This window comes from Eretmochelys imbricata, chromosome 1, assembly GCF_965152235.1.
Source record: "Eretmochelys imbricata isolate rEreImb1 chromosome 1, rEreImb1.hap1, whole genome shotgun sequence".
Taxonomy (NCBI): Eukaryota; Metazoa; Chordata; order Testudines; family Cheloniidae; genus Eretmochelys; species Eretmochelys imbricata.
The window spans coordinates 312,875,167-312,902,078 of record NC_135572.1 but is presented as its reverse complement, the minus strand read 5'-3'; the positions used below and the strand labels follow the sequence as shown (position 1 = coordinate 312,902,078).

Here is a 26,912-nt window from a genome sequence, read left to right as displayed (position 1 = left end):
GGTGGGATGCGGTGGAGAGAGGGGAAGGGGAAAGCACTACAAGAAGTAGAGTGGCTCTATGGTAGGGTGACTCTCAGGCAAGTGGCTGGTAGAGAGACAATCTGAGGGGAACAGACTGATCCCTCCAGGAGATCCTGGGTTCCAAGAGAAGAGAAGATTGATATGCTGAATTTGTCTTATTTAGAGGAAATAAAGCTAAGAGTCCAAACTAGACTCGTGGTAGGGTGTCACTCGTTCCTGGGATAGGGAAACAGGTCAGCAGCCTACACTGAGCATTTAAAAATAAGTCATTTTGACACCCTCCTCCACACCCCCAAAAATCAACAAAATCTCCTGTCAGTGAAATGGACTGTTCACACTGAGAGTTCAAAAATGGCCAAACAGAACATTGTCGTACTCAAGGGAAAAAAGTTTCCCTTTAGGCTCCAGAAATTTCAGCCCAATTTATTATGGTAACTTTTGTGACAAGCTCTAACTGCCTGAAAATAGAGGCTTATTATTAGGCTTGGGAAGATTAGATTTTTATTGGTAAATGTCAGTAAACATCACCATACACACACAAACTACTCATAATTTACCAATAGTCAAAGAAAGAAAAATGCTGCTTGAGAACTTATTAGAGTTTGATTTAAGGATATTTACACTGCATATTTTGACATGTGATGTTGACGTGTTTTAATGGTTATAAAGCTTTAACTTTTTGAATCTCAACATCCAAGGACAGTAAATTATTCTCTGAGCCCTGTCCCCATCCCCCGCCCATAATGTCCATCAACTGAAAATTTAAATAGATAAAAATAGGAAAAAAGCCTAAAAATAAACATTTTATCATTTCTATGGATAATATCAAAGAAAATAAAATTCTGCCACGCTTATTTATAATGAAAGAGTCTTTTCAGTCATGAGCCAGATCTACAGGTGGTGAAAGATGGTGTAGCTCTTCTGACTTCAAAGGAGCTATGCTGATTTACACCAGCTAAGAATCTGGCCCCATAACTATAGCATCTCCATTGTGACAGTATCCTACTTTCAAATCAAATAACCACTGTGAAATACCTGATTCACTTTGCACCCAACAGCTGTACTTATGGCCTGTGTTCCCAGCCACACACTCAAAACAAGGACAATAGGAAAGGCAGAAACAGCTGCAACCACTCAGAAGAAAAAAAAAAACCTGTTAAAAAAAGCTTGTTGTCAGACTCCCGCTTAGGAAGGAAGTCAAACCATTTTTCTTTGCCTTCTCATGCGTGGCAGCTGTCTTAGAAAAATTATTACTGTTCTGTTTTGTAACAGAAACTCCATAGTATTTAGTAAACTATGAACTCCAAACTACTCATGGCCCAACACAGGTTTAACACTTTTGATGCAATCAAAACATTATCAGTGCATCAATGGGCTGCGACTTCTCTGTTGGAGAACACGGAATTCCCATCCTCCCCAATTACTTGCTTTAAAAGAACTTGTGAGTTTTCTGTATCTAGACCATACAGATCAATTTAATGCATCTTAGCTTGGCTGAGTAAAAATGCACAACTTTCTACATTTAATGCAGGAGAATGTGTCTCCTTTTCAACCAGTTCTCAATCCTCAAATAAAATCACAGAAGGTAAAGAATGAGATATCTTTTACTGACTCAATATAATATGTAAGCTTTTGGGCCACATTCAAATGCATCTGTTAAACAAACAAAATACGACTACATTCTGATACCCTTTCTCTGGTTTAGTACTGTAGCACTTGACTTCAATGGAACCACTCACAAAGTAAGGTACTGTAAGGGTAAAGGTGTCAGATTCTATCCCTAAATAAATACATGCAGCAACCACTACAGTAATTCGGGCCACAAAATCAGTGTGTTAGAGATTACATTTGCTTTGTAGTAGTGTTCTACTACAATTGTATGGAGAGCAGAGGGAAGGTTGATGGAGACAGAACTGGAGAATCAGAGAGAAGAGAGGTGGAGACACAGGTACGTATGAAGGTGGGAGTGAGCAAGCAGAGGAAATAGTGAAGGGCTGAGAGAGAGGAAGGGAAAGAAAAAAAGAGAATAAGAATAACATGGTTGGTTACCAAGAGACTGATGGTTTCAAATGCAGGTACCTAAAGTTAAGCACCTCAAGGTTTGATCCAAACTCCCATTGACTTCTATGGTGCACGATCAGAGCCTCCATCCTTGTTAGTGCTGGCCAATGTTTGTCAAATTAGACAAAAATTTTCATTGATATTTCAAAAAGAAATAAAAACTAAAAAAAAGTTGACAAAAATGTTCACTAATATTTCTCTTGGTTTTTGACCAGCTGCAATATTTAGGCACTCAAATAAATAAGGCCTGGATCCACAAAGAGGCTCTGGTGTTGAAACACCTAACTTTTAGGCATGTAGAAAATTACAATGAAAAATAATGGGAACCACCAAAGCTTGAGTTAGGTGCCTTTATACAATGAATGGGGAGAAACAGGCACATAAGAATGGGATGCATAAAAACCAGCTCAATAGGCAGGGCATCACCTAAGTTAGCCGGTGGGAGATACCAATGAGAGAGGTATGTCTTAAAGCCGACCTCTCTCAGGAAATTAGGCACCTCAATCCATGCTGCAGGGAGGCACTTGTCTCTCTTTGTGAGTCAAGATCGACTCTTGGAATGAGGCTGCCTAGGCACCTCAGCCATTTCTTGTCAGAAACACTGGAGAAGGAGGTACTGGCGCTGCTTCCCTTATTGCCTGTTAGCCCAGCGGCTAGCAACACTCACCCAGAATCTGGGAGACTCAGGTTCAATTTCTCCCCCACTACCAGAGAGAAAGGGTTTGAACAGGGGTCTCCCACCTCCCAGGAAAGTGGTCAGGCTATTCTGACACAGTGGGGGGTGCTCCCTCAATCTCTCTTGTTCAACCTGTTCTGCTTTGGATAAGTAATTAAATAGCCATTGGAACAGCAGGATTGGAGCCTGCGTCTACCCTGTGAGTGCTTTAACCGCTGGACTACAGGGTCATTCTCACTCTCTCCCCAGTCCAATAACTCTTTAATATTTATCCAAAGTAGAACAGTTTCTACCGGAGAGACTGAGGAAGACCACTTGCCCCCACATCAGAATACCCCATAGCCTGGTGGTTAGGGCACTCACCAGAGAGATGGGAGATCCCTCTTCAGTTTGTTTCTCCCCAACATACGGAGGAGGGAATTGAACCTGGGATCTCCCACATCCCAGGTGAGGACTTTAACCACTGGACTAAAAGTTATAAGGTGGACACGTCCTCAACTCTGGTCTTGAATGGGGCTCCATGCAGGCCTACTAGATAGGGCCCTGCAGGCTAGATAAGCAGGCAAATGCCTAGCTCCTGGTGGTTTGTGGATTGCACTGTGTTTTAGGAAGGAGACTGGTGTTGGGATGCCTAGTGTGAGGCAGCAGTGCACATACCCAGAGGCAGAAACTTAGGCACCGAGGAAACTCTACAGTGAAAATTTAGGCATGTAGCAAGTTTAAGCACGTATAGGATTAGGCAGCAGCCTAGTGGGGTTTAGGTGCCTAAGTCCCTTTATGGATTGGGGCCTAACATTGGGGATCTACATTTGAAATTTTTTGCTTTGCCATTAATAGTTGTCTTGAAAATTTATTTGGTTGAAATAGTATATAGGCACATATTTTCAATGCATGGCCTGTGTTTGTGTGCACTCAAAGTGTAGAAATTTTACACCTTGATCCTGCAGCTGACTGCCCATTGAAGTTAAAGTGGCTCTGCATGATCACAGTCAATTTGCAGGATCAGGGTCCTAATATGCAAAATCTATTCGCTTGACCACAAACAGATTTTGTGCATATAAATTAAATTATTTAAATACACAAATGCTAATACACTAAATGAGTGCAAACGACTTGTGAGAGCAAATATGGATGTGTACAAAGACAGGGCAAGTTGAGGCCCACTGCAAATTTAGCCCATCAGGTAGGTATGGTAAATAAAATCACTATTATGAAATGTGGCTTTTCGCTATACAATTTGAATACAATATTTGGAAGGTTGAGTGGCACACTGAATTGTTTCATTGTGAGGTTATCCTGATTTTTAGCAATTACTTCCCAGCAACACTAAAATAAGTGGCCCATATGCTATGAATTTATTTCTATTCATTGCAGATACCAGACAGATTACTATAGAAACTCCATTGCATTTTGCCTTTAGTTGAAAATTTGCTAATCAACATATGTTTGGAAGTAATACCTAGACAACTATTAGTGGAGTTAAAAAAAAGATATAATTTGTGTGTATTACATTCTGGAAAATACTGTAATTCCTGTATCCTGGAGACATGGTACCTTTTTTCAAGGCAAGAAATATTACATTTGGTTATACAGATGTGCTGTTACCAGTCATTAAAGGCTGTCTGAGTGTTCACTCTGCTGTTGGAGGTACTAGACCCTAAGGCTGTTCAGGATAAAGAAAGGCTTAGAGTGTTATTATAGTATGATCTTCCCGATAACTTCCCCCTGTAACTCAAGCCAATCTAATTCAATGATGTGAATATTTCTGTTAATGGCAATACGCAGCTCACACAATAGCCTTTCTTTTCATCTATGGCTGGCCCTAGAATGAGAAATGTAGACTGGAAGTATTTTAATTGTTATATTTTATTGTTCTGTGAGATGGACAAAATCCTGAATAAAAAGTCTGGTTCAAGACATGAATGCATAATAAAAATATAATAAATAAAAGTACTGCTTTGTATTTTCCTCCAGAGATCACCAAAGGCTTTACCCAAAGCCCATTGAAGTCCCACAATGAACCTTACAAAGAGGGTAGTAAGCATTATTGCCCATGCTTATAGATGGGAAAGTGAGGCAGAGAGGTTAAGTTACTTGCTCAGGATTACACAGTGAGTCAGTGGTTACATTCAGGCCTAGAATTTGGGTCCCCTGGCTTGCAGGACTCTGCTCTAACCACTAGACATCCCGTATTGAAAGCAATCTCCATCCTTAAGGCAGTGAGTTCATCACGGGGACTTCTAGTAAACATTACAGCATAATCACTTCATATTTTGCTAAATTCACATTTGAGATTCACACTGATTTTTTCTAAGGTGTCCCATGTGTCCTTTCCAGTAGGGTGGTGGGATTCCTTCAGCCCCTGAGGGGGGCGGGACAGCAAGTATGACACGTACATGGATGTCCTGTAACAATCTGTTAATAATGTATGTGGACTGGCTTTGGCATGGTTTTTTTCTGAATATCTTTGATTAAAATGCTTCCCAATAGGGGGACCATCTGGGTGGGTCAGATGGGAAGGAGAAAATAGCTCAAGATCCATTTCTACTTCCTCTGATCAGCTTCCACTTAAGGATGGAAAGAGAAAATGCCAGAACTATTAGCTCTGATGACTCAGTTCAATCCCCAGACAGCCTATGGAACTAATTTGACCAGGAGGTGCCAAAGTCCACCAAAAACTGATGAACCCTCCTGGAGCATAAAGAACACTGGCAGGGTTTAAAAGGTTGTAGGGGGCAGGGGGAACCTGACTGAGACACAGGCAACATGGGAATCTGTGGGGGTGTCGCTAAGCCTGGCCTAGGTTGCCATTATTCGTAGAGGCTCTCTCTTGCTTTAACCTCCTTTTTTCCTCTAATGTTTTGTTCTGACTGCTAAATAAGAATATTTTGTTTTAAGAAAGTTATCAGCATTATAATACTGATTACAGGTCCCAGAAGGGAGGAAACTCATGTGCCCCAAACCAAGTTAGTCCTGCAGAGTGTTAAGTGACTAATATAGGTGGAGCAGCCTGACCCTGGTCCCGGTCAAAGAGCGGGAGAATTGCGATATTCCACACAGAAAAAGGTAAGAGCAAGAGGCCTAAGATCCAAAGGGGTGCACTCAGTGAGACCAGAAAGGGGACAAGCTAACCTTACTACCATGGCTACAGGGCTAAAAATAAGAAAGTCATAGAACCCTTGAGTCTTGTGATAAACTCAAAGCTGACTTCCTTCAGAGATGCTGTATCGGGTATTCTGTTTTATGTTTCCTTACAGATGCTTCAATTTATTCAGCTCACCTGATTTTCCATTAATCTGTGACTATGTTGTCCCCACTCTTTCCCCAACCCCATTTATATATAATTGGCTTCTTATGGTTCTAATTCATCTTGCTTACTCTTTGCACTCACGTTAAAGTGTGCTAATGTCACAGTTATATTTACCTGCATGAAGCGGCCCTCAGACGTTCCCAGATTAGCAACAGTAAGATTCCCTTTGGTGAAGACAGATATTGAAGTTAGCAGGACACTGTTGAATCGCCCCATAAACAAGTCAACCCGTTGCAAAGGAGTTGTAACCTCTAGACGATATTCATCATCTTGTGCTCCACAGTACGACGCATTTCTTGAAAATGTCTGTCAGAAAATAAAGTCGATGTGAATAGTGTCTCTTCAGCAGGGCACAGGCAGGAAAAGCTCTTTGTCAGAAGAAAGTCATTTGGCAAGTGGACACAAATGCATTTCATCAGAAGTACTTAGAGGTTTCAAACTGTAATTGTTTCACCAGTTATCACGTTCCATGGGGAAGATAATGATTTCTTTACATTATGGGAATATTTCCCATTTGTTTTAATATGTTTTGTCTGGATGCCCAGAAGATAATGATGGTTTTTCTATTCAACAAGTAGATATTATCTAAGCATTTACATTAAGATATAGTACAGTATACGTAATATATTTTACAGTGCTTTTCATCTGAAGGTCTCAAAAATGCTTTAAACTTAGAGCTGCCCAAATATAGTATATTTTGCAAAAATATACAGAAAAAATTGGGAAAGAATGTTCACAGCATTTTGAAATTTTCAACCCCCTCCCCCTGCTTTTTCCTTCTCTCCCTCCCCATTTTTATCCTTCCCCGCTTTTCAGTGACAAAAAGTAAAAAAAAAAAAAAAAAGGGGGGGGGGGGGAAGAAGGGCAAGAGAGGAAGTGAGGGAGATAAAATGGGTAAAATCTATGTCCTGATTCTGATTAAAAATAAAACCAGGTCAATATAATTACTTAGGCTGAGATTATTTTGATCATCTACTGCTCATATATTATTCTTTTCAATCTCTTTTTATATTTATCATGAACATTATTAGAATAGGTTTCAGAGTAGCAGCCGTGTTAGTCTGTATTCGCAAAAAGAAAAGGAGTCCTTTTCTTTTTATTATTAGAATAGATGCTGGATTTGCAGAGCTTTTAAAAAATTCTCTTCTGATTATTAATGGAGAATACATGGATTTTTCTTTTCATTGGAAAAATTTCTTGAACAATATACTTCAGGTTAATCTTTAGAAAAGAAGATAACTACGCTGTACTGACAATTCAATAGTAATCTATTAACTGATAATTCCATTACTATTGATGCTTCATCTTCCATTTTGGTGAAATAATATAGATAATAAACAGGGATCCCTTAAAAGATCTATAACCACTTTAAAATTGGAAATAGTCTAGCTATGTTTCTACTGGAACATGTTCTATGACTACATGTACGAAGAAAGCAAAATATCATGGATCTTTCTTTTGAAACCAGTATTGAGCTTGCGTTTTTTTCTTTCAATTTTTATTTATCAATTTTTTAAAAAAAGGAATTTTTGGTGGGGGATATTAAAGTTTGATCCATAACTCTTTGACTTCAATGGCGGTATTTCCATTTACTTCAGTGAAGTCTGGATCAGGCCCTTAAACAGCAAGCCAGAATAAGCTTTTACTACATAACTATTACATAACTGTTACATAGTTATTCTAATTCTCCCGCTGCAGATGATTTACCTTATATTACTTATGAACAGAATATTATCAAAGAGAAGGCAACCAAATATGCAAATAAATTAGTTCCTTGAGGCTTGTTAGTGCTGGATAAATGGCCAAAGACATTTAAGGCCCTTTTCCAACCTACCCAATGGTTTTATGAATTGTAGTGTTTATGAAGAGACCCTCATTGGCAGCACTAGAAAGTTAAGACTCTCTTAATCCTCGGAACAATTCTAGCATAAACTGTAGCAGTGCCAGCTTCCCCATGCTGCCCAATCAATGTGTTTTAACTGTGACCTGAAGAAACAATCACATACATGGATGATGGAAGGTAGTTCATGCATGTAGCACTGTATGCATCTCTACGGCAATATTGCCAAGAAGGGGTTCCAAATTAGGCCTGGTGTAGGGAATGGGGCATGGGCGGTCATGCCTAATGTTTAGCATCAGCAGCCTGGAACTCCCAGAGCTAGGGTCAGAGCCAGACCCCAAGCCAAAGGTAAGAGCCAGAGTCAGGTGCCAAACTGAAGGTCAGAGCCGGAGTCAAAGCCAGGCGCCAAGTCAGGGGTTGAAGCCGGAGTTAGCATCAGGGGTAAGGTGTAGGAGCAGGGACCTGGAGTGAGGCAGGAAATCAAGAACTGGGAAAGACGGGGGTCTGGAATAAGGAGGAACCAAGAACAATCTGGGAGGCAGGGCTCAGGAGTCAGGGTAGGGCTCAGGACTCAAGTAGGCAGGCTCGATAGCAGCCACTAGCCAAGGACTCCTTTAGTTGTGCAGGCAATTTCTTGTGCCTCTTTCTGACCTAAGTAGAGCTTCCCGCCAATCAATGGGGCTGGACGTCTTCCCCAGTCAGGAGCTTTGTGGGCCAGGCCCTTTGCAAGTTAGAGCTTCGCTGGCCCCTTTCTCCAGTCATTCAAGTGACCATGGTCTGAGCACTGCCTGGGGACATGTGGACCCAGGTTCAAGGCTGTTGATTCCTCCCACCTGGTCCAGCACTGATTTTTTAGTGGGACTATTTGTATGTTTGAAGTGCTTTGCTGGATTGGTTTTGGTGCTGACAGTTACTGTGATGTGGACACCTGCCCATAAGAACTGTTTTGGACAATGAGCTCATTTCATATAGGCCACCAAATAATCATCAGAGGGTAATGACTTTAGGTAATTACCACTACGCTCACTTTCTCTAAAACTCATGTTTGATTCATACTTAACAAATTTAGCCCCTCTTCTCTTCTGTCCTCAAAAGCAGGGTTATTTTGCAGTTCTAGTCTGGCCAGTCTAGAAGTGTCTTCAAAACATCTGCACAGAGATGCAATGAGCACAAATAGTTCCACCAGAGCAGGATATACAACTCAGCTGTACCCCCTCTGAACATGTATCCATCTCAGCCTCTGTTCCCTTGCTATAATCCCTCCCCATATTGAGAGAGGAACTTTGGACTCCTCTACATCTGTGCTGCTGACCTCCTTTGAAGATTTCCCATCTGAGGCACAAAATGTACATCAAAACCTCATCTTCTGCAATTTGAACACCCTGCCAGTCCTCATTAAACATTTTTAAATCCCTTATTAAGAACAAGTGGCCTATATTTTCCCTCCTGCTCCTAACAGATGACACCTTCCTGTATCATCCTAAAGACAGATATGACTAAACTGACCCTCCTCCCAGATTTCCAAGGACATGTTGAACACAAGGCCTTTCCACAAATCCTGGCTCTGCATGGGATAAACACAAAGCTGCTCTTTGAATGGAGCAGAGAGGCAAAAAGGTCACCCCAAAAACTAGAGCAAGAAGTCGGATGGAAAATTTTAAATGGTCTCACCCATTTCTCTTAGCTTTTGCTAGGCAACCTAAAGTAAGAGCTAACACAAAATACTACTGGGAAAAGGATGTGCTGTTGTTTTAACCCTTTGACCCTGTGAAGCCTGAGTCTCTTCCTGACACAAATACTCTGCCAAGTATTCTGTGGTAATATGGAAAATAACTGATCTCTGGGTTACACATTTACAATATTATGCCAAATCCTAGTGACAAATCATACAAATATTGAAATAACCAGGGACCCTGCTGGTATGAGTTTGGGTTTAGTTACATTGTTTTTTATGCATGACTAGGAGTGCAAGTGGTGTATATGACTCAGAAAGAAAAATGTTAATGTGATAGAGGTGTGCCATTGGAATGTGATGAGGTGTAGCAGGCAAGTGTTGAATTCTGCCCATATCCAGTATGGACATAAGATAATAATCCTATTTGCTCAAAGGGGAGATTGTAACTACTTGGAATTTGCCCTGGATCCAGTCTGCAAAATACATGTTGCCAGTTGGTCAAAAAAGTCTCTGAACTAGGCTAGCAAGAATTGTCACTGCCTAAAGATTAACTGATGCTTGTACATTCAATTTAGCTGACATAAACTTAAAATGTCTTGACATAAAGTTGCACATTTGAAACCAAATGTCCAAAATGTGATGGCCTCAAAATATTTGCCACCCTCTCTCCTCCAACTCCTCCAAAAGTGACTTTTTACGAAGCTACCCAATTAGACAAGTATAATTCAAAATATCCAATATCAACCAGACTGAGTGAAATAAAGGCTTTATCTAAGGATTTTTATGAAGTCTCTGCAATAGCTGCAGATCCTGCAATCCCCAGTGGTCTGTACTGGGACCAGTCCTATTCAACATATTCATAAATGATCTGGAAAATGCAGTAAACAGTGAGGGGCAAAATTTGCAAAGGATACAAAACTACTTAAGATAGTTAAGTCCGAGGCAGACTGCAAAGAGCTACAAAAGGATCTCGCAACACTGGGTTACGGCAACAAAATGGCAGATGAAATTCAATGTTGATAAATGCAAAGTAATGCACATTCGAAAACATAATCCCAACTATATACATATAAAATAATGGGGTCTAAATTAGCTGTTACCACTCAAGAAAGAGATCTTGGAGTCATTGTGGATAGTTCTCTGAAAACATCCACTCAATGTGCAGTGGCAGTCAAAAAAGCAAACAGAATATTGGAAATCATTAAGAAAGGGATACATAATAAGACAGAAAATATCATATTGCCTCTATATAAATCCATGGTACGCCCACATCTTGAATACGGCATGCAGATGTGGTCGCCCCATCCTAGAAAAGATATATTGGAATTTGAAAAGGTTCCGAAAAGGGCAACAAAAATGATTAGGGGTATGGAACAGCTGCCATTTGAGCAGAGATGAGTAAGACTGGGACTTTTCATCTTGGAAAAGAGATGATTAAGGGGGGATATGATTGAGGTCTATAAAATCATGACTGGTGTGAAGAAAGTAAATAAGGAAGTGTTATTTATTCCTCCTCATTACATAAGAACTAGGGGTCACCAAATGAAATTAATAGGCAGCAGATTTAAAACAAACAAAAGGAAGTATTTTTTCACACAATGCACAGTCAACCTGTGGAACTGCTTGCCAGAGGATGTTGTGAAAGCCAAGACTATAACAGGGTTCAAAAAAGAACTAGATAAATTAATGGAGGATAGGTCCATCAATGGCTATTAGCCAGGATGGGCAGGGATGGTGTCCCTTGCCTCTGTTTGCCAGAAGCTGGGAATGGGCAACAGGGGATGGACACCTGATGATTACCTGTTCTGTTCATTCCCTCTGGGACACCTGGCATTGGCCACTGTTGGAAGACAGGATACTGGGCTAGATGGACCTTTGGTCTGACCCAGTATGGCCGTTCTTATGTTCTTATTATGTTCTAATCTGCAAACATTAATGGTCTCTTCAGGTCTCTGCCTCTGCAGCCCAAAATCCTGCTCCCAAATTAAGTGAGTTCCTCAATCAGAAAAAAGATATAATATTTAATATCTTCAATGAACTAGAAATGAATTATTAATCATGGCAGAAGCTTTCATGATTCAAGTGAATGGTGAATGTGTAAAAAAGCACACTTACTTTTCAATACAAAAGTAAAATAATAAATGTGCAGGTAGCAGTACTTAGAGGTTTGGGGAATCTGAAACTAACTTGATAGAGAGAAATGGATTAACATTTTTGAAAAGAGGCAAAAAACATAATTAGTACACGGCAGATATGAAGACTTTATATTTCTATGTATTTAACTAAAATTAGTTAAAATTATGAAGTCAAGCAGTTACGTGGCATCTTTGTGCAGTCTGCAGTATGCAGTCTGAGGTCAGCTTCATCAAACACAAACGGTAGTGTAATCTTTGAAGATCTAAAAATAATTAAACATTTGCTTAATTCTTTTTAAGGCCCCAATGCAGGAAAACAGATTCTGTATGTTCCATTTAATTATGTTCCACTGAATGGTCCAATTAAGCACATGCTCAAATGCTTTCTTGACTAGGGATGGACTTAAACATGTGCTCTTAAGGCAGGGACTGCCTTTTGGTTCTCTGTTTGTACAACTCCTAGCACAATGGGATTCTGGTCTATGACTGAGCCTCCTAGGCACTACAGCAGTGGTTCTCAACCTAGTTGCCATTGTGGGTTGTCTATTTATAACATGGGCCACATCCACACAACATATATACTACCTTTATGGCACTGAGGATGTCACATGGGCTGCAGCTGTGTGCTGATTGGGATGCAAGTGGTCACAGGCCACAGATTGAGAACCACTCTGCACTACAATAATACAAATAAATAAATAAATGTGCTTAAGCACTTTGCTGAATCAAAACCTATATTTTTAGCAAAGAAAAGGCAAGGAAACGTTTGCAATATATATCAACACACGTACTGTCCCACAATAACATCTCCATGATCAGGCACTCCCATCCACATAGAGAGTGGGCAGGACTACCAGCATTTAGTGGGTCTGGAGATTTGTCAATGATGGCATAAATATTCAAAAAATAAATTTGGTGTAAAGTGCACAGAATAGATAGTCTTAGATATTGGACTGATTTCCTAGCCTATTTGGAAGGGAGAAGCCCAAGGTCTCTGTAGAGACAGCTCTTCAAAACAATGTTTTGTCTCTATGGTTCCAAGGGTCAAGGAATTAGGATTAGCGATAAATAGTATTGTCACCCATAGAACACAATTTTCAAGCGTGTCTGCCCTCATGAAATATGGTTACGAAAAAGTAGGAAGCTTAGATGTATCAACACAGTCTCAAGAGAAAGAGCAAATAAGGGGAAAATGGGGCAACCTTGATGGTTCCCCTCTCTAAACAGTCTTGTATATTTTTAATAAAACACAAATACTTTTCTCCCCTATAGTGACTTCCATCTGAGATTTCAAGAAAGTATACAAACAATGAATTAGTTTAGTTTCATGACCGTCCAGTGAGGTAGATGAGTACTATTACCTTCCCTGTTTCACAATGAAACCGAGACACAAAGGATGAAAACCTGACCCTGTGGACTTCAGAGAGGCCAGGATTTCACCCACAGAGCTAACATCACTTGCCCAATGTCACACTGGAAGTCTGTTGGAAGGCTGGGAGCAGAACCCATATCTCCAGTTTCCCGGTCCTGTGCAGAACCCAAAACCCATTACAAAAGTGCCCAAAAGAACTGGACTTTCAGTCACTGCTCGTTTTGGAAGGAATTATTCCTGAGGTTTCACATAACTCATAAATCTCCGCTTCTGTCACATACCAAGCTGTTTAATTCTGGGCTCTAATAGAGACAACTACATGGTTCTTGCAGTTATAACTCTGCAACCAAAAGAGAAGAGGGGGAAAAACGACGTCAAACTTTCCTGTTTCTGACACAATTACAAATCCTATTTGCTTCATCCTTCTCTGGCCTATTTCCTTAACAAAGGACATCTTGAAGAATCTCCTTTTTCATTTCCCAAGTGGTGTCTCGGCACAGCTGGACAAAATGAATAAAATACAACGAAAAAGGTAAAGCAGACATGTAAATAGATTTCCCCTTTCATCCCTCAAAGGCAGAAGGGTGAATTTTTTCTGCATGATTAAGTAGTACAGAATGTTTGTGAAACTGGACAAAATGTTATTTAAAATCTTGAAGATTTCCTACCTCTGTGGGTATATAAACTGGCACTCATGGTCTGAATTCCTTTCAAGTTACTCACATGACTAATTCACATGATTTGCCTTGGAAGAAAGCAGATTAGAAGAAAACTCTATAGAACAAACATCTATAGTACAATAGACCAAACTTCAAGAAATAAGTACAGGAAATAAATGAGATATGCAAATTCTGCAGGAACAGAGGCAATTGCAAAGTCCTCTTCTAGAATGTATGCAAATCCTCACCCAGGGCCACATTTAGATCCAGCACCCAGTCCAAGGAGTTGGGTGAAGCACTTGTGAAATGCACTAGGGAATGAGACAACAGATTTTCCTACCTGTGCCATAGAAGAGTTGCAAAGCCCAATTGCTGATGTAACCTCTGGGGGGAACCTATGCTGACAGGAGGATTCACGAAACATTGGGTTCCCTGATCCTAACCCTGAGCTACCTCCCTCCTTATCAGCCATGGAAAGGACTCATGATGAGCCATCATTTATGTCATGCCCGGGGCACATGCCCTGTGCAGACCCTCCCACTCATCCAATACTGTAATCAGTCCGGTTCTGCTCCTTAGTAAAACATTGCACAACTTATGCATGTTCCCAGAACAGGCTGGTGTGTTCCCAAGAAAAACTGCAGCATGTAAATAAGCAGGAAATGCCATACAAACAATATTTGGGTTTTGTTTTTCACTGATCCACAGAGTAAACGCTCATGAAAAGAACAATGTAACTTGTTGGTACCTAAGTTATTGCTGGTGCTAACTGCATGTCCATATCCTCCCATCTGGCTTGCTCAACAAAATATTATGAATAAAGGCACTGATTCACCCCCATTGGTACATTGCACCCTCCTTGCACTGATGAGCTGCTGAGGGAGGTTAAATATCAAGGAGGGCAGGCTCTATCCTCCCTGGGTATCCTGACTTAATAGGGCAGGTTTAATTTGCAGCAGAGACTTCATAGAAGCCTGTCCAGTATAGGCTGTCTGGGGGACTCAGTGAATTAGTACATGACCTAATAATGCTGCCCGGTTTTGGGGTAGCACTGGACCACTGCTCATTCCCATTGTAAAGTAGGAGTTGTGGTGTCTTGTGCCATGTAATACCCACCCTCAGCCAGGCAGACTTTTTACCACCAGGCATTTACAGCCAGGGGTGCTGGAACAATTTGTACAGTGGGGGTGCTGAGAGCCACTGAACAAAACAGTAAACCCTGTATACGATGAAAACCACTTCAAGCCAGGGGGTGCTGCCCCATCCCCAGAACCGCTAGTTCCAGCACCTATGCTTAAGGCTCCAATCCAGGACCTGATTGTTCTGCATGTGTCCCTGTCATAGGTGAATTCCACCCAGGAAGAATTTATTGGCTGTCTGTTGGGATTAGAGAAATGTCCATTTTCAAAACGGCAATCAAACCACATGGAATATTTTTCTTTGGCTTCAACAAAGCAGCATCGGGACCCACACTTCTTTCTCAGGGCTTTGGGTTTTGGAGGCCTGGGTCAAAATTTGAAACGGAGGTTCCCCCCATCCAAAAAATTACCATGAAGGTGAAAGAGCTTAAGAAGAGGGGAAAAAAGTGAAGTCAAAGAGGGCCCAAGCTTGTGGGGTTGCTGCCCTCCTCACGGGGATGGGTGGGGCTCCACCCTGCATGTGGCCAGGAGCACGCTTGTCCCTGAGCTCTGACCCCACTGCTGGTGGGACTGGTATCCCCCAACCTGCTCCTGTCTCTGGGCTCCTGGCCTGGTGTGTTGCCTCAGGCCTGGTACAATGATGCCAGTGGTGGCTATGATGGCATCTGGGCTCCACTAGGGCAGGCGAGTCACCCCATGCAATATTGAAGGCAGACACCAATTCTGAGTGGCACTGTGACTCAGTGTGCCAGGTTGGAATCCCACTCACTCTAATTTGGCCCCTCTGTAACACTGGGGACTCTCTCAAATGGGGGGCCTGAGCAAACTCACCCTTTTGCCTCCTACACCCAGCCCTGCTCCTTGTGACAAATGAAGTGGTGAAACAGAGGAAAAATATGCAGAATGGGACAGATTTTGTTCTCATACACCTGGGCAAATCCACTGGGCTAAAATTCATCCCTGGTATAAGCAGATCCATCTTCCACTATCTTTCGACAAGTCAAATCTGAGTTTCTATGAACCAATGAAAGGCACATATATGCCTGAGGAACTATGGAGTTGATCCAGCACTCATTTAAGTCAATGGAAAGAATCCTACAGATTTCAATGTATTGGATTGGACCCTCTGTCCTTTTCAAACATCAAGTTTCTAACAAACTTCAGCTAAAACATTGGAGCTTTTCTTTAAAACATAAAAAAAGTTGCAATTTTTTTAAAGTAGAAAATTGTTCCCACCTCCCACTCCTTTTGTGCTTGAAAATGACTCAAATGTTTTTGATGAAACTTTCAGGGGAAAAGTACACTCCCTTTCTGAGAGCAAGCATCTCATATTTTGGCTGCAAAGGTAAAGCTCTGAGAAAGTTATAAACAACTGAAAATAATCCTTTAGAAAGGAAATGTTTAGGCAACCTTAGCTATAGGTGATGCTACATGTGTTGCCTATAATCACAACTATGCACGCAAAAAGTCACATGGAAATAGCATCTTGTAGCAAAACAAAAAACAGACAAACAAAAAGCTTGGAAGGAAATATTACATTTAACACACACTTTACACTTTAAAGACCTGATCCCAAATCCACTGAAATCAACAGAGAGATTATTTAAATTGATCAGACCCCAAATAAATGGTAGTTCTGTGAAAAAAGTCACCGGTGTACATTTCTCATAGCAATATCATCATTCCAATCAACTCTTAATACTCATTACTTTGGTCTATTTCACTGCTGAATAACAGAAAAAAAGAGGTGAGACTGATTATTTTACTTAAGATAACGAGGTAGAAAAGACGTACATGTTAGTGTAATTAGTTAATACAAATTAAAAACATTGCATATTCTATTGTCAAGATCATTCAAAGAATTATTTGTTTTTGTCATTGACCACCATTGCATTAGTTCTTGTAATCTAGTTAGTGCATTAGCACTAAGTAAATACTATTGATTCAGTCAGATATAATGGACCTATGCAATCTTTGAATTTCGTCCATTTCCTTTATACTAATTTTATGACGTTTCACTCAGTACACAGATTATCATTCTGGAGGTGGTGGTTCATTATTCAGTTTTAATGAATTAAAAATAAGACACAGAGGATGTTAGTAAAATATCCCAGAGTCACTGAGCTAAATACAGACTTGGTGTCAGCAAGTGCATCTCCCATGGAAGTCCCTAGGACACATTCATTTGCGATTTATGGCTTGTCTGTGAAAGTTCTTCCAGAAAAAGGTAGGGTATGAATTTACAATGGAATAGTTATTGTGGAATAATTCCATGTTTAGAGAAGCCCTTAAACAGTGGTGTAAGACAGTGCTACTCAAAGTGGTGGTCCGTGGACCAGTGGTGGTCCGCGGACCGGTGCCAGTCCCCGAGCCATTGGCTGCCGGTCTGCGCGCACATTGGAAAAAAAAATTGCCGGTCCTCCACATCAGATAGCTTGAGAAGCACTGGTGTAAGAGACAAGGGATGAAAGTAGGTCAAAAAATGGGTATGAGTTTCAGGGTAAAGTAGTATAATTTATACCTATTTCCATTCAGTAAGTGTGCAAAAGCAGAATAACATACACACAGAGGAGGCAGAGCACATCCTCCTGTTGGGTGCTTTTTTTTTTGGTTGCAATCTCTTCTTCTGCTCCCTTAGTATTTTTCTTGCTACAACCATTCATTCTGCTCACCTGCTGCAAGCCAAATTGCACAGCTTGCATTGCTTTGCCACCTGAATTTGTCTTCTACTAAACCATTTATGTCACTGCTTAAGCCACCAATAAATTTGGCCCATTGTTTGCAGTAATGGTATTCTTTATAAAATACAGGATCTGATTCTGGTTTCTCTGAATCAGGTGTAAATCAGGAGTCATGGAGTTACAACGATGTCAGACCTGTGTGAGAGCAGAATCTGTCCCAAAGCGTAAGTTACACAATTGCTTACTTCTGTGACAAGCCAATGCATTTACTGTGAAGGTGCTGAAGGCAGACCTGGACTAAGGAACTGAGGTTCCTTCAAAGTCTCCTGATGCTGAAGCCCAATTTCCTATTGCTGCTCTAGGGCCGGCAGTTGTGAAAGTGCCAAGGGGTCATCAACTCAGATAAAACTACAAATCAGATTGGACTGGACTGACTGGAAGCGATGCTGAGGATAGCTGAAGCAGGATAGGTACTGAGGGAGTTGAAGTGCCATACATATGTGTTTGCATGATTTAGACTTTCAGTTCAGACGTGACAAAAAGGGGGAACTAGGAGTGGAGGGACATGGGTTATAATACCAACCACCAGAAGGGTGAGATTCTGGAATAGCCGCCCGTTGGGAGTTGTAGGGGCAAACAACAGTTAGTTTTAAGAGGGAGCTGGACAATCATGCGTGCAGTTGTATGATGGGGTTGTTTGTGATGGGAGTGGGCTGGGCTTACTTCCATAAATTATGTTCCTAAAAGCTCATGCTTCAGGGTCTCTGCTGGTCACCTGGGGCCAGGAAGGGATTTCCCCCTCCTCCAGTGTATTCTGGGTGGGTTTTTTTTACATCACCTTCCTCTATAGTATCAGAAGAGACAGTGTCTATGGCTGGAGACAGTGGATGGGGAGAGCCAGGGCTCTGAGGTGAAAGTGAGCTTTGTCTCTCTCAGGTGGCTAGTTCTTACTCACATGTTCAGGGTCTAACTGATCACCATATGTGGGGTTGGGAAAGCATTTTCTCCTAGGTCAGATTGGCAGTGACTTTTGGGGGTGAGGTTCATCTTCACCTGCCAGGATTATCTGTATATATTTCACTTAATCACTCCCCTGCCAATGCAGGGTCCTTGGGTATTGGTGCACCTTGATCCCTCATATTCTCTTCCTGTGGCATATAATAGTCTAGTCTCCCAGGGGCTGTAATATTTGGGTCTAATTTTGGTTGTTGGGTTTAACATGCGGGTTCTGGGTGGTTTCGGTGATGTATAGGTCAGACTAAATGACCTGGTGGTCTCTTCTGGCCTTAAACTTTAGACTATACTCAATGTGGTTATGCAGTAAGGCAAATGTGTACATTTGGATGATGCAGTGTGTTATTATGTTTGTTCATTTTGTTTCACATAGGTGACATAGCAAAAGCGGGTTTTTAGGAGTGAGGTGACTGAGGAGAAGGAGCTGACATTAGAAACAGACCTAGGGAGAGTGTCCCAGGCATACGGGATGGGATGGAAGGAGGGTCAGAGGCAGGAGTGGGACAATGGATGGCATCGTTTGTGGAATGGAGGGGATAGAGGAGGAACTTTGAAGGAGGCCAGGTTGCAGACTAGCTGGGGCTTCAGCCTGTTATGAAAAAAACCTGTTATTTTGTTATGTAATTAATGTTCACGTGCTTTAAGAGACATTTAAAGGCATTTTACAAATCTGAGACATAAAAAAAAAAAAAATACAATTTTTCAGTCCACTGGTCAACATCTAGAAACTGGTTTCAGAGTAACAGCCGTGTTAGTCTGTATTCGCAAAAAGAAAAGGAGTACTTGTGGCACCTTAGAGACTAACCAATTTATTTGAGCATGAGCTTTCGTGAGCTGTAGCTCATGCTCAAATAAATTGGTTAGTGTCTAAGCTGCCACAAGTACTCCTTTTCTTTTTGCATCTAGAAACTGTTCATTGAGCTACTAGAAGTTTGGGCTGTGCATTTTCAGAGTATGCAGTACATTCTCTTGCCATACTAGTGACCAATGGGCAGCTTTCTCTTCAATCAAAGGATTTGATTTAAAAGTCTGGAGGTGAGCATTATTAGTTGGCTTTACTGAAAAAGCAGCGCCTTTGCCAGAAGATGACAGGAGAACAAATGTCAGTTTCACAGAATAACCCGACTTTCAGAAAGAAAATGATTAAAAACAAAAAAAAAATCCTCATCACACTGAACAACAGAGTAGGAGATACACAGAGACCAGTCCTCAGCAGGGAGCTCAGGAGGAGGGAAATTCAGCAAGGTTCTCTTTGCAGAGCTTTCTCCCCATCAGGGTAGCAAGTGGCAGCCCCAAACTCCATGGATCCCAGGGATCAGCAGGAGGACATTTCTGCACCACATCTGGGTCTCCAAAAGTCACCTCCTACATCCTGACAGTGTGATTCCAATGGAATGATAGGGCTTCTATACCTGGTTCCTTCCCTGGATCTCCCTTTTAATTGAGAATGATCATACAGAGATAATACACCTTTACACTGTATTATCTTTCTGCCGTGAGCTAAGCATGTTTTCCTAGAGGACAATGTACATTTCCCACTGCCCCGTCACATCCTGTTTACGCATCCAACAGATGACCTACCGAGAACCCTCTACAGATGCTGTAAAGGCGAGAGGGGATGCTGCAGCATACGCCAGTACCCTCTATGCATACATTTAGTGGGTACAATCAGGCCCTTAACTTTTACAGCTTTTTAATTTGGATTACTGTGGTATACCAACCTTAAGGAAGGTTACATGCCCACAGTTCTTTTTAGCATCACGAGCGAGGATCTCAGCTGATATTTTTATGTTTTTTAATATATAGCATTTCCAAAAGCATCAACTAATGAAAAAATTAGGATTCTAGTGTCTGATTCTTAGGAGAAATATTTCAGCCCATATTGTATTCTACTTGTAATAGAAAATCCATTTCCTTTACTGTGCGAGATTGTTTAAATGAGCCCCTCCAAGCCTTTATAATCACAGAGATGTGGGGCTATTTTTAATTCTGCCAAAAATTTGTAATCTAAATGGTGTGGGAGATTACAGGGCCTCTAAGGAGTTATTTGTCTCTGTTTATTTTATTAAATATTACTAGACATACCCTGAGGATGACAGATCAATAAGGGTCTTTGTGGTTTCCTGATGGAAGGTCGTAATTATTTTCTTCCATTATAATATAAACGTAACCAAATTTAACTCATCTATCATCTTTGCAACAGTAATAAAGAAACATCACTGCATGTTTATTTTACTGTCTTTTTCATTTCACCTTCCTTCAAAATTATTTTTCTCTGTTTGTGCTCTTCCTTTGATAGGAGTGGTGACAAGTTTGTCTGTCCACATCCCAGGGTATTTTGTGACAAAAAACAGCCTTTGGTTTCTCTGTTTGGTTGCAAAGTGCTTTGCCATGCTTTGGATCAAAGACACTGTATGGAGTAACTTTTGGATGTGAAAACTCACAGGAAAAACAAAACAAAAGGAATCCCTGTGCCACAGGAAATCTAGAGCTGAATTCTGCTTGCAGTTCCACAGGCACGGCTCCATGGGAATTGGATCCATGTAACTGAGAGCCAAATTGGCTCACAATTGTTTACCACATAAAAAAAATCAATGTGGAAAAATTCTAAATAAAAAAATTCTAAGCTTACTGCTCAGTAAAAATATTACAATGTAGAATACATCTGTACCTGTTGAGCCCAAAACCTGCTCATCTCACCCACCTAAGGAGTCCCATTGAAATCAGAACTTAGATGGGCACCTTGAGACTATGTGCATAAGTGAGGAAAGGCAAGTAGGATTTGGCTCTTGATCTGAATCTTCATCTATTTTAGTAGCTGAACATGACTAATTTTGAACCAGTGACTAAGGCTCAATCCACTAAAACCGACACCCAGTTTCCACAGCGGGTGTGGGTGAGGAGATGCCAGAGCAATGATTCGAAAACCTCCAGGAGAGATTTGTAACCACTTCACAGCACTCTTCTTGCCCTGGCTTAGGCACCAGAAAACCTTTAGTTTTACTCCACCTTTTTTATTTCTGATTCAAAACTGATTCTGATTGCTCTCCTGTTCCCATTTAAATCAACGTCAAAACTGGAGCAGGTCCTCATCTGGTGTTCACTGTCGTATTTCCATTGACTTAAATAGGGCTATGACCATTTACACCAGCTGTGGATCTGCCAGCCTGACTTTAATGGGCTGGGTCTTCTATGAGCTTCCCTGAAAGACAGGGAAAACTGGAGCCAGTTTTGATTCATGTTTTGTAAAAACTGACAGGTTTTTATATCCAAAACCAGTTTTGTCAACCAAACTGAGGTGAGTTGAAGCATTTTCATTCAAACACCCAAATTAGGGAAGGAAGGGTAGAGGGAAAGTTTCAGAGAATTTGTTCTCATTTGGGCCCATTTCTCACTTCAACTGCTTCACACCAAACAACAAAAGCACGAGGAATAGTCATTCAAAGGGTTATCTATTAGCCTAACAGAAACAAAGACAATGTGTCTTGCAACTCTTTCTGCTAATGTGATTTGTCCTTCACCTATCAGCCTTTGACTGTAAATGATCAAATATTATAGGATTGCCTTGAAAACAATGCCAAAGATGCAGCATTTGGTTTGGTTTCAGAGTAACAGCCGTGTTAGTCTGTATTCGCAAAAAGAAAAGGAGTACTTGTGGCACCTTAGAGACTAACCAATTTATTTGAGCATGAGCTTTCGTGAGCTACAGCTCACTTCATCAGATGCATACCGTGGAAACTGCAGCAGACTTTATATATACACAGAGAATATGAAACAATACCTCCTCCCACCCCACTGTCCTGCTGGTAATAGCTTATCTAAAGTAATCTTCAGGTTAGGCCATTTCCAGCACAAATCCAGGTTTTCTCACCCTCCACCCCCCCACACAAATTCACTCTCCTGCTGGTGATAGCCCATCCAAAGTGACAACTCTTTACACAATGTGCATGATAATCAAGTTAGGCCATTTCCTGCACAAATCCAGGTTCTCTCACTCCCTCACCCCCCTCCAAAAACCCACCCCCATACACACACAAACTCACTCTCCTGCTGGTAATAGCTCATCCAAACTGACCACTCTCCAAGTTTAAATCCAAGTTAAACCAGAACATCTGGGGGGAGGGGGGTAGGAAAAAACAAGAGGAAATAGGCTACCTTGCATAATGACTTAGCCATTCCCAGTCTCTATTTAAGCCTAAATTAATAGTATCCAATTTGCAAATGAATTCCAATTCAGCAGTTTCTCGCTGGAGTCTGGATTTGAACCACTAACCCAGGAACTTATCCTTGCAACAAAGCCCGTTGCCAATTGTGCCCACATATCTATTCAGGGGACACCATCACAGGGCCTAATAACATCAGCCACACTATCAGAGGCTCGTTCACCTGCACATCCACCAATGTGATTTATGCCATCATGTGCCAGCAATGCCCCTCTGCCATGTACATTGGTCAAACTGGACAGTCTCTACGTAAAAGAATAAATGGACACAAATCAGATGTCAAGAATTATAACATTCATAAACCTGTCGGAGAACACTTCAATCTCTCTGGTCACGCAATCACAGACATGAAGGTCGCTATCTTAAAACAAAAAAACTTCAAATCCAGACTCCAGCGAGAAACTGCTGAATTGGAATTCATTTGCAAATTGGATACTATTAATTTAGGCTTAAATAGAGACTGGGAATGGCTAAGTCATTATGCAAGGTAGCCTATTTCCTCTTGTTTTTTCCTACCCCCCTCCCCCCAGATGTTCTGGTTTAACTTGGATTTAAACTTGGAGAGTGGTCAGTTTGGATGAGCTATTACCAGCAGGAGAGTGAGTTTGTGTGTGTATGGGGGTGGGTTTTTGGAGGGGGGTGAGGGAGTGAGAGAACCTGGATTTGTGCAGGAAATGGCCTAACTTGATTATCATGTACATTGTGTAAAGAGTTGTCACTTTGGATGGGCTATCACCAGCAGGAGAGTGAATTTGTGTGGGGGGGTGGAGGGTGAGAAAACCTGGATTTGTGCTGGAAATGGCCTAACCTGAAGATTACTTTAGATAAGCTATTACCAGCAGGACAGTGGGGTGGGAGGAGGTATTGTTTCATATTCTCTGTGTATATATAAAGTCTGCTGCAGTTTCCACGGTATGCATCTGATGAAGTGAGCTGTAGCTCACGAAAGCTCATGCTCAAATAAATTGGTTAGTCTCTAAGGTGCCACAAGTACTCCTTTTCATTTGGTTTGGATGTTGCTAACATTACACTTTCATTACTGCAGTACTGTTTGAAGTCTCTTATTATTTAATCCTGTAGAAGTCAGTACATTTTCTCTTGCATCAGAGGACTGTGGTTTGCATCTCTCATAACATTAAAGAGAGACATCATTTTGGCTAAATTACACAAAATAACATTCTGATTCTGCCAAAATAAGCTATGACAAATTGTCATAGTTTACAGAAAGTTTTATATCAAGTGAAAGGTGACCTACAAAAGGGAACAGTTGGGTTGTGGCATTTTAAACTTCTCTATGATGCACAAAGAACGCTTGAAAAGTGCTTTTGTTTGATGAGTGTTTAAAAGGAAATTTTTTCCCTGTTTGTTTTTTACATTAGAAATTTACATCCTTCTAGACTGGAAAAATATGTGAAATGGTGACATTACAAGAGTCAAGAAAATGAAAGCTGAGTAATTGATAGGGGAAGAGATTTTCAGTCAGACTGTTTAAAACTCTTTGATTTTTGTTTGTTTTTATAATCTCCTATTGAACTTCAAAAAGAAAAGGCGTACTTGTGGCATTTTAGAGACTAACAAATTAGTCTCTAAGGTGCCACAAGTACTCCTTTTCTTTTTGCGGCTACAGACTAACACGGCTGCTACTCTGAAACCTATTGACCTTGAGTGATTAAAGAACACTCTGGATAAAGGAAACCGTGAGATAAATATTCAAACTCCTAATCTCTTCAATTAAGGTGTTGAAGTTCACAGTAAAATCCCTAAAACCACCCAGAGGTTCTCCAGCAAAATCTGAGATTTGACATTCTTGATATTTCTGAGATTAAAACAAAAAAAGAAAAAAAAGACCTTTATTTCCCTCCCAAAACCAAATCAAAACCTTTTATGTCTTCTTTATACATCATAACGAAGCAATGAAAGGACACACTCCCAGTTTTTAAAAATCCTTTGCTAATCACCTACCCCTTCAATCCAGGGCCGGGAAAGCTCACAATAGATATTTAAGCCTTCCAATGAGTTCTCCTCCAAAAAAAGAATGTCTATCTTGACAGTCTTGATATTTCCATGGTAAAAAACTACATTCAAGCCTTCTTTATACAAAATAAAAGTGCACAAAAGGCACAGACCCATTTTCCTCCTTTTGAAGCAATCCTTTATCAATGTTATATAGCTGCAGTAAGAGCAGAAATCTGCAATTCTGATGACATTTCTTGGAAACATGCAACTGTAATAAACCCTCTGAAGCCATAATACATTCAGCTCAGATATGCAAAACAGTGGCAGAGCCTAGAAAGCATTTTGAAGCAGGAAAAAAATTCTTAGAATGTGAAAACTCATAGATTATTCCATCAATATATTAAAGGGGCACTTTGCTGTGAAAAGACTATCTTATTAAAGAGGTTTGGCTGGGTAACAGAAGAATGAGATAAAAGGATCAAAAGGATCTTAAACCGCCCCCCCCAATAAATAATCCAAGAATAAGGAAGAAAACTATTTTCAGAGAATAGAAATGGATACTCAGAGTGAAACACAAAATGAAAAACGAAGAAGAAATATTAAGGTTTGAGAAAAGACGAGGACAAGGCACTAGAAAAAGATAACAGAAGCTACTATATTAAGAATTTTCTAAACTGTATCTATTTTCCTGAAAATTAGGAAGAAAAATAGTAAAATATAGAATGTGACATGTTCACAGTGCCAGCACTAAGTGGCAACTCCAGTATCTCAGCTCAGCTCTGGGAACCTCTGGCAAGGAATCTTTCACTGAAGGCTGCAGAATCATAATGGAGCCTATTTAGAGATTATTCTAGCCCAGTGGCTAGGCGACTCTCCACAGTGGAGCATGCCTCTGCCACAAGGGAAATGCCAGAGGATCTGTGCAGTGATTGATTCACCGAGTGTGACCTTCGCCCCATCCTGGTGCTGAACGCCTAACATCCGCTGCCATCTGGGAGGGACTGTGTAAAGCCTGTAACAGAATCTCACCCTACCCAGGTCCTTAACAGAATGGGTTACAAACAAATATGTCTACGTTTTAAATATTTTGTTTGTAAAATCCTTCTTGTCCAGTCCTGAATACAGGATTCCATATTTCCGCTGACATCACCACAGACCACTCAATAGAGAGGAAGGAGGGGTTTTTCTTTTGTTTCCTCTTTGTTGTTCTAATTGCTTGGGATGCCACCAGCACCATCAGGGAAACCCTCAATGTGTAGTAGATTTGAGAAAGCACAGATGTAAAGATATGGAACCCTTCATTATCTGAATTCAGGTTGCATCTTTTAGTAGACAATATTTACCACAAAAAACTCCTCTTACCCAGATTCCCATTAATCTAATAAACCCTACATTGCACTCAGAAAAAGTGAGCTTCTAGGTTACTTCTTTAGGACCCAATCCTTCACAGAGAAATTTGCAGAGACAAGAGTACATTTGCTTAGTTCTCACTGCAGGACTGGGACTGCATTCGGGTAGAGTGAGATTCAGCACCTCACTCTACAAGAAGAAAAGGAGTACTTGTGGCACCTTAGAGACTAACCAATTTATTTGAGCATGAGCTTTCGTGAGCTACAGCTCACTTCATCGGATGCCGATGAAGTGAGCTGTAGCTCACGAAAGCTCATGCTCAAATAAATTGGTTAGTCTCTAAGGTGCCACAAGTACTCCTTTTCTTTTTGCGAATACAGACTAACACGGCTGTTACTCTGAAACCTATCACTCTACAAGAAATCTCACTGATTGGATTAACTAAACTGACTTCAGTGGGACTGCTTGTGTATGAAACATGAGTAAGGGTACCACAATCTGGCCATTAAATGATTTATATTATGAAACAGATTTCTTTTTCTAACAAAAAAACCCCAAACCTTTATTTCACCTTTAACATTCTCTGTGAGTTTTAGTTGTAGGGGACTCAATGCACAAGGCGACTGATATTAGTGAACCCCTTTTAATGACAGCAGGAGATATAATTCCCTCATTGTTCCATCTACGGCCTAATGATCCTTAGAAACAAAAGCACACAAAACCAGAAAACAAATTAGTTGTTTTTTAAAAAGAATTTTTTCAGTCTCTTTAATAGTTTATTTTATCTCCTTAAGCCCTTC

The 26,912-nt window shown here is 40.8% G+C and overlaps 1 protein-coding gene across 1 annotated transcript in view; it reads right to left on the bottom strand.

Annotated features, from left to right (window-relative positions):
• The window catches only part of MET (MET proto-oncogene, receptor tyrosine kinase), an 86,193-nt gene that overhangs the window by 57,804 nt on the left and 1,477 nt on the right, over nucleotides 1–26,912 (bottom strand). Inside the window, exon 2 of the mRNA XM_077807826.1 lies at nucleotides 6,183–6,374. Within this exon, the coding sequence (XP_077663952.1) occupies nucleotides 6,183–6,374 (192 nt within the window). The remainder of the gene's footprint in view (nucleotides 1–6,182; nucleotides 6,375–26,912) is intronic.